The sequence below is a fragment of the Ictidomys tridecemlineatus genome, chromosome 12 (genome assembly GCF_052094955.1).
Source record: "Ictidomys tridecemlineatus isolate mIctTri1 chromosome 12, mIctTri1.hap1, whole genome shotgun sequence".
Lineage (NCBI taxonomy): Eukaryota > Metazoa > Chordata > Mammalia > Rodentia > Sciuridae > Ictidomys > Ictidomys tridecemlineatus.
Genome location: NC_135488.1, coordinates 23,930,118 through 23,938,716, shown reverse-complemented (window position 1 = coordinate 23,938,716; position 8,599 = coordinate 23,930,118). Strand labels below are relative to the sequence as shown.

Below are 8,599 nucleotides of genomic sequence, written 5' to 3'. Positions count from 1 at the left end.
GGAAGGTCAGGAAGGAGAGCATAAAATGAGGAAGAGGGAGGCGGGAGAGCAGCAGCATGCCAGGTCTGGGTGCGAGTGGGCCTGCGTGTTTTGGGGTGTGCAGGTCAGAAGTGCAGGAGTGAGTGCTGGGTTCAGAGGAGGTCAGAGAAATATCGAGGGTACAGGCCATCCTCTACTGACCTCGGTATTGAGGAGGAGTATATTGAACCGTGGAGGTTGAAGCACAGGAGTTGGCAGTCATTTTCTTGTGTGTGGGAGGGGATATGTTGCTGGTGGAAGGGAAGGGAGCCATTGTAGAATGATTAGGGTGGATAGGTGTGGGTCACAGACAACTGGGGGCCTTGGAGGGGCCCATTAGTGTCCTAGTTTGCATGTATGTGAATAGAGATTTAGCGGCTCTCTCTGCAGAATTTTCCTGGGTGTGGAGTATCCATCATGAGACTCTGGTGTCCACCTCCAGGGGAGCCATGTTGAACCACGGCACCTGCTGAGTCCAAACCTTCTGACACCCCAGCAAGCACTGACACTCTCGAGCCCAGCAGCTTCCATGCCTATCATTAAAGAGTCCTAGTGTGTGTTGTGCCCTGGCTGTCAGGACCAAAACACCTAGGGTTTGTGCCTGGTCCACACAAAAATGCAGCTGCATCCCAGACCAGAGCAGGGATATGGAAGTCCACTGGACCATTCCTCCCATCTTGATGGGAGTAGAGTGTGTCTGTACAAAGCCTTTTGGTCCTTATTCCCTTGTCCCTGTAGGGCATAGCAAGTTGAAGCAAACTCTTGTACCAAGATTGGACTAGAGGCTCATAGGAAGACCCCACATGATCACATGAAGGCCTCAGGTAGCAGGGTAACAAGATGGTGCCCTTGTGTTGAGAGCTCTCTTGTCTCTGATTGTCCTTGAGCACTGTCCTCTGGGTAGCTACTCCCAAATTCCCTCTCTGATGAGCCTTCTCCAACCCTGCTCAGGTGACCTGCCAGGACAGCACTCAAGTCATCATCCGCAGGGCCTTAGATGCACACTTGCTCCAGCAGGAGGATCCAGAAAACTATGAACTTCTGCAAATTGTCTCGAACCATCAGAGTAAGTGGAACCATCAGAGGGTAGGGAGCAGTGAGTCACAGTGGGCTCAGGATAACTGGGAGCCAAAACACAGTGTGCATTGACCCAATGCCCAGGAAGAGTATGGTGGGACTTGTGCACAAAACAAAGTGTAATGATGGGGCATAAATCTGCAGGTTCTTCATGTTCTCCAGGGGCTGTGGACCTGCCTATCATGTGTTCTTTCCTTGGCCTGAGGAGGCATTGCAAAGCTATTATCCACAAGGGGCCAAGAACACAGGCTTCTTTGTCTTGTGTTAAAGAAGACAGACAACCACAGGATGCCTACTTTGGCAGCCTTTCCTGACCTAGATGAGTACATGAGAAAAGCAGTTCAATGAACAATCATTTCTGGCTTCCAATCTTTCTATTCCTTGCAAACTGAGTGCACTTAGGACCAGAGGCCATTTCTAGAGAGAAGTGTGTGGTATAATAGAACCCTTCACAGCTTGTAAACCCTTCTTGGAGAGAGGGGGGGGGAGGGAGGGAGGAAAGAAGAAGGAGGAGGAGGAGGATGAGGAGGGGGAGGAAGAGGAGGACGAGGAGGAGGAAGAGGAGGAGGACGAGGAGGAGGAGAAGGAGGAATAGAAAAATGAAAATAAGTTGAAGGAAGAGACCATGAATAAGAAGGTCAAGATGACTATAAGAAGAAGCATGAGGAGAAGATGAAGAAGAACAAGAATAAGAAGGAGTAACACAAGCCAAACAAGAAGTATAACAATAAATTGATTAAAAATGTGAATGAGAATTATACTCATGAGGAGGAAATGCAGATGTGGGGAACTCAAGAGAAATATATTGCTCTGGATGGCACAGCCCTGCTGTGGACATCCTCCACCCACGCTCAACACACCTGCAAACCACACCCTCAAATTAGTGTAGCTTTGTATGAGTGGATGAATCCACTGGCAAGGTGGAGGCACCCACCATCAAGTGCTTTTCCCCAAACCCACCTGTGATTATTGCTGCAGTGGGGAGAAAACCTTGAACACATGAGTCTTTGGCGACCAATCCAGATACAAAGTCTAGCTGTTTGTCTTTGGTGGGTCCAACATGAACTAAGAGGGTCTGGGGTACAAGGGGCTATTTCCTTGAAAGGTGTTCCTGTAGTGGACCTCCTGTGCATAGAGGGTCCTCAGGGAGGAATCAGTGGGGAGTCTTTGGTGGAACAGTAGCTGGATTCGGGGGCTCTCAGGTCTGTGTGTGAGACCTGAGCTGGCAGAGGTTCTCAGTTGTGGGGGATGTTGGGTAGTATATTCCTTGATTGTCACCTACCACGCCTCTGCCCCTGCCTCTCCAGAGCTGAGGATCCCTGCTGATGGGAGAGTATATTACGACCTGGATGGAGGAGTGGATTATAATTTTATTCTTCGGGAAACAGCTGCCAGCAAGTCGTTGACGGTCAAGCCAAATGAGGTAAACAGCCACCTTCTTCAGTCTTTATTCCTGGTGCCACTCCACATCCTTCAAGGGGACAAGAACCTCAGGTTCTGGATGGATGTTGTAGAATGCCCACAGAACCAACTGCCAGGCTGGGTGGGGTGCAGTTGCTGGGCTTTGTTGATGTTGTCATCCCCCACAGTTCTTGGAGCCTTCTGTGGCAGTGGCATCCAGGACCCCAGCAGCTGTGAGCAGCAGCTCTGCGGTGGCTGCAGGACCATTGCCCCAGGCCACCCAAAGCAATGAGTGCTGCATGAGAAAAGTCACCAGTAGCAGCTCCTCACTGCTTCACTCCAGCGAGCAGGTGGAAGACAGCCACTTTGTTCACGTCCTCCTAGAGGGACAGAGCCTGAGGGAGACAAAGTGCATCCTGGTAAGCCCGACAGCAGGGCTGCCTCTGGGTGTCCACACAACGGAAGGCAGGAGACACAGCCAACCCTGGGGCTATGGTGGGAAATAAAGAAGAGAGAGGTCTGTCTTAAGGGCTTGACCTGAGGAGGTAGAGCCTCAGCATGCCCAGCTCCAGTGGTGAGTGGGCCTGTGTATTGTGGGTTTTGCATTTGCAGGCCAGAAGTGCAGACGGAAGTGCTGTGGACAGATGAAGGCACAGATATGTCTAGGGTGTAGGCTGCAGTGCCTAGAACTTGGTATTCTCAATGAGTGAGGTTGGAGCAGAGGAGGTGGCAGTGATTTGTCAAATGTGTAGGAGGGGATGTGTTCCTGGTGGCAGGGAAGAGAACCTCCTTAGCATGACTAGGTGTAGGAATTTGGGGTCGGGATCACCTGGGGGGTCATGCCAAAGCTTCGGAATGTTAGCCTTTGCATGTATGTAAATATGGAGCTAAAGGGGTTCTGGGCAGAATTTCTATGGATGTGCAGTAGACACACTAATGCTGCAGGTGTCCAGCTGCAGAGGAGACATGTTCAGTGACTGCCAGTGCTGAGTCCAGTACATCATTACAACCAGACCTGCACCGAGCTTCCAGAGGCCAGGGCCTCTCAAAGCTGTCATGAAGCACACAAGTGCACACTCTTGTATCTGAGTCTGTTTTGTGTAGTGGCAGTCAGGACCAAAATTTTCAGTGCATCTGCCTCTTTTTCTCCTGAATGTTTGACCACAGTCTTCTGGGTAGCTCCTCTAAAAGCCATTCTCTGATGACATTTGTCCCACCCTGATCCAGGTGACCTGTAAGGAGACGGTGACAAGCCTCATCCGCAGGGCCTTGGACCAAAATTTGTTGCAGCATGAGGATGTGGACAACTTTGAGCTGCTGAGTATGATGTCTGAGGATGAGAGTAAGTAGGACAATCAGACAGTGGGGAGACATGATGCACAGTGGGCTCAGGATAACTCACAGCCAAGAGAAAGTGGGCCTTGTCCCCAAAATACCAAAGTGTGGTGGGCCTGGCAGAGACTCTCAGGGGTTGTGGGTGTTTTGTGGTATAATCCTTGAGTGCCACCTAACAATTCTCTCCACTTCGCTCTGCAGAAATCAAGGTCTCTGACCACTCACTGGTGTGTCTGTCCATGAATCCGGGAATAAAATATTTTATCGTGAGGAAACGCCCCCAGGTCAAGGGAAAGGAGGTAAACACCTACCTTATTCAAGCTGTACTTGTGCTGCCATTCCACTCCCACCTGGGGAAATAAGAAGCCTGAGCACCTGGACATATGTGCTAGAAGCCCATAGAGCCAACTGACAGGCTGGGGTGGCTTTCTGTTTCTGGGTTTGCTGATGTTCCATCCCCCACAGTTCTCAGAATCAACCTGCAAGTCCTCCAGGCCGCTTTCCCACAAGCAGGTGGGAGACACCTGCTTAATTCGTGTCCACTTAGAAACACAAAGTCCAAAGATGGCCAAGACTGTTTTGGTAAGCCTGGGAGCAGGGGTGTCCCCTGGTGCTTACACCTGGGTGGGGAACAGACACTGGTCCAATACCATGGACTACTCATGCCCTCTTGAATTTGGAGCTTCTGGATGATCAGGAGGATAGAGGGGAATCAAGAAGGGAGAGGTCAGTGTGAAGGGCTGGAGCTGAGATGAGGGAGAGCAGCAGCTTGTCCACTGCCATATCTGAGGGAGTCTGTGTGTCAGGTGGCAGCATGCAGTCCAGAAGGGCAGGGGCAGGTATGGGTGACAGATGAGAATAGGATAGGACCTACGTTGCAGTTCCCTTGTATGGGATGCTGACGTCTATGGAGGAGGACAGCAGTGTGAGGTTCTGCATGTTCCTTGAACAAGGAGCTGAGAGAGTCTCTCTGCAGAGTCGATATGGATTTGGAGCAAGCACACTAAATGTCCAGGTAACCCAATGACCACGCTTGCCGGATGAGGTGCCCTCCTACATCCCAGCCAGCACTGAGCCTCTGGAGGCCAGGAGCTCTTGTGGCTATGTTTCAGCACTCCTGTGTGTGGTCATGTTCCTGGGTCTGTTTTTGGCCCTGGCAATCCAGACCAAAGCCTCTAGGTTTTGTGCCTAGGCCATTCCCAATGCCGCCTGCATCCTCGGGCAGACCTGGGATCTTGGAGGCTATTGTCCAATTCCTCCCAACTTGTGGGATGAGATTGCATCTGTATGCAAGTAGTTGAGTCCTTTCACTTCGAGAGGAGTGCAGCTCCACAAAGAGCAATGGCAAGCCCAGGAAGTCCTATGTACAAGGATTGGGCTAGTAGCCTATGGGAAGAGCCTACACGATGCGCAGGAGGTCACCCTCAGGTAGTAGGGTCATGGATGTTGCCCTTGTATTTAGAGTGGAGGTGCCTCCAGAATGCCCCTGCCCACTGCCCTTGAGTAGTCACTTCAAGGCCCATTTCCTGAAGGCCTGTCTCCCATGCTGCTCCAGGTGACCTGCCAGGATAGGGCTCCTGTCGTCATCCGCAGCGCCCTCGACCTACACTTGCTTACTCAGGAGAAACCGGAGGATTATGAGCTGGGCCAAATCATCTCTCACCGTCAGAGTAAGTGAGACAATCAGATGGCAGAGAGCAAGGGTCAGGATGTGGACTCAGGTCAACTCTTAGCACCAAAGAGTAGTCTCTGACCCCCAAGAACACTCCAACAGGGTGTGTTGGGTTCTTGCACAAAGACAACTGCACTTCTGCTGGTGGAAGTTCTTGAGGTCTAATAGTGTACCCCAGTGGATATTGTGGCTCCCCACCAGGTGACCTGCCCAGGACATGAACAGGCATACAAAGCTGACATCATTGAGGAGTGAGGAGGAAAGCCTCTTTCCAGGAGCAGTATGCTTTCATGGTCTGGGATAGGAGTGGTTTCAAAGAAACGTGGGAATGCATGGGCTAACGATGGAACTGGCATTTTGTGGACTGAAGCAGTACTATTGAAAGCCTTTTGTGTGACCAGAAATCCACTGCCTGGGCAGAGCATTGCCAAGATTCTAACAAGCAGTAACAGGATGAAATTGGGAAGAAAACACAGCCTGGGAGACAGCCTGAATCATTTGTTTTTGCATAAATTCCATGGTCTTCCGCACCTGAGTCCACTTGCCAAGGAGTGATCACAATAGCCGGGTTGTGATCCCTAACTAAAGTCAGATGAGGGCTTCCTGAGCACGTAGCCACAGAGCTCATCTGATAATAATGCCAGTGCTTTTTTGTTGGTTGGTTGGTTGGTTTTTGTGAGCCAAACACCACAGCATCCATTATCCCAGCCTATGTACACTGAAGACCACCATCCCAATGAGTTCTAGGATCACTTGTCTCCTATCTTAACCTTCTGTTAGGTTAGTAGAGTCTATGGAAGAGGAAGTCTGTGTGGGGCCTTGGTAGCCTAAGAAATTCATGGCAGAGATCCCCACATCCAACCCATAAGGGATGGAGAACAGGCTCTAGGTTAGAGGAGGGTGACAGGAAACAGGTGTTAAGAGGAAGGAGAAGCGGGCTGTTGTATTCCCCCACTCGGGGTCATGGCACCACTGGGCCATACACCATGTTGGAGGGAAGCAGTCCCTTTGCTGGTCGTTGGAACCATTGTTCTCAGTAGGGCAGCATTTGGAATGTGGCCTCCATTCTCAGAAGCCTGGTTCACATGGAGGCAGGCTCCACCAACACAGAAGCATGGCTCTAATGTGGTATCCGTGCTGGTCAGCCTGTCCTCACTGTGGCCATACTTGAGGAAAATAACTCAGAGGAGGAATCCTAGGTCTTTTCTCTGGGTTTCATAGCTTTCTCTTTGGTTGTGCACTGAGGCTGTCCATAAAGCTCTAGTGTGTGGCAGTGGAGAGCTCCTCAGCCCTTGCCACACAGGCATAGACTGGGAGAGAGAGAACGAGGGTGGCAGAGAGGGAGAGAGAGTAAGATGGAGAGGAGGAGGAGGATCTCTACTTGGAGAATGAGGATTCAGTGGAGCCAACAGGAACAAGGTACTGTTGCCCAGGGCGCAACCCTGTTTAGGTCTTCCTCCAACCATGCTCAACCTTTCTTCCAGTCCCTCCCACCTCCCAGTAGTGTATTCATCTTGAATGAGAATTTCATGTTGACATCAGAGCACTCACCATCCAATGCTTCCCTCCAAACCCACCTATGAAGATGGCTCATGTGGGGACTGAATCTTCGGCACAGGAGCCTTTTGTGGGAGATTTCAGATGTAAATCTAGTGGTGTGCTTTGGCAGATGCAAGAGGACCTGAGATGTTCTGGATTCCAAAGCCTTTGGTAGGACAGACATTAGGTGTGTTGAAGTGCTCTGCTTAGTTCTTCCTCAGGGAGGACTGTGGAGGCTGTCTTGTTGGTATTGGTGCTGAATTGGAGAGCTCTCAGGTGTGTGGCTCTGGCCTTTTCTGGCACAGGCTCTCAGATGTTGGGGTGTCCTAGGGAGCACCTCCTGAGTGGCACCTTCTTTTTGTACACCCCTCTCTCCCCAGAGCTGAGGATTCCAGCGCAGGCCAACGTATTTTACGCAAAGAACCCTCACAAAAAATCCAACTTCGTGCTAAGGAAAAGGAGCCTCTCCCAAAAGAATGATGAGTGGATCCAGCCTCAACCTCCCTCTCGTCCTGCAAAGAAGGTTCCAGCCCTCCTGAGGATGCTTGCAAAAATCTGCTGCTGTGTGCCTGGGCGGGGCTGAGGCAGCCCAGGAATATTTACATTGATTACTATTTGCTTCAAAGTTTGAATCTATAGTTTGCCATTGTCTTTGACCTTGTTAGTAACACAGTTGTTACTCTATCCTATATTTTTTGTTTCCATTAATATATTATTATTTTAAAATATATATGTTTTTGTTACCTGATCTACTCTGATGATTTGAGTATACTAAATGTAGCAGTGTTTCCTAACGGACACATCCAAACCAACAGGAAGGAATGTTTCATTCTATCAGCAAGAACTTCGGTATTTAGGAGTTTGGCAGATGGCATTATCTGAGTTAGTTTTCCAATGGGGGCAATGAAGTATCAAGTATCATGGTACAAACACAAACAAAGACACACAAACACACACAAGAGCGCACACACTCACTGAGAGATAGATAGACAGATGGAGTTGGTCCCTGCTGAAATACTTTGGAGACGTGGTTCTGATTTCTCCCATTTTGGGGTATTTTCAATTGCACAAGGTATCTTGCAAATGAACCCATGTCTGAGGAAGACATGCATGTGTACTTCACATGCCACTTTTCACATAGCAGGAAGGTCATGTCATGTAATATTTTTCATGCAGCTGTGTTTTGACTGTGAACCATCCCATGAGGTCAGCTGTGGAATTTTCCACTGGTAGCATCACAATGGGGATCCACTCTTTGGATTTGGAGATATTTCCGATTTTCTTGATTCAGATTGGAATGATATATATATAGTTTTTGATGAAAATTCTGCATTAGATGGTAATGAATGCCATGCATCTAGGAATCTGTAGACTGGAGACAATGAATGGATGCCTACTATTGCCTGGACTGGTCTGAAAAGTCCTGTAGCATCTGAGCATGTGTGAGGGCTTGTACAGGTCTTGCAAAAAGTCCAGGTCAGATGATCCTGCACAAAGCTGAACTCCTAGTGGTCTCCACAACAGTGTAAGGGCCAAGGAGAAACACACTTCCACACA

At 49.7% G+C, this 8,599-nt stretch overlaps 1 protein-coding gene across 1 annotated transcript; it reads left to right on the top strand.

The window, feature by feature from the left end:
- The first annotated feature begins 3,423 nt into the window (after positions 1–3,423).
- LOC144369114 (ral guanine nucleotide dissociation stimulator-like) lies at positions 3,424–7,785 on the top strand. The gene is made up of 5 exons (XM_078028180.1): positions 3,424–3,838; positions 4,033–4,130; positions 4,297–4,413; positions 5,387–5,501; positions 7,423–7,785. Exons 1-5 carry the CDS (start codon positions 3,820–3,822, stop codon positions 7,623–7,625), a joined length of 552 nt encoding a protein of 183 aa, XP_077884306.1. The 5' UTR covers positions 3,424–3,819; the 3' UTR covers positions 7,626–7,785.
- Positions 7,786–8,599: the final 814 nt, after the last annotated feature.

Bases quoted from the DNA above. Each gene is read 5' to 3' on its own strand.
- LOC144369114 (XM_078028180.1), top strand. The intron at 4,414-5,386 runs GTAAGCCTGGGA...ATGCTGCTCCAG, and splicing joins AGATGGCCAAGACTGTTTTG to GTGACCTGCCAGGATAGGGC. The intron at 5,502-7,422 runs GTAAGTGAGACA...CTCTCTCCCCAG, and splicing joins AATCATCTCTCACCGTCAGA to AGCTGAGGATTCCAGCGCAG.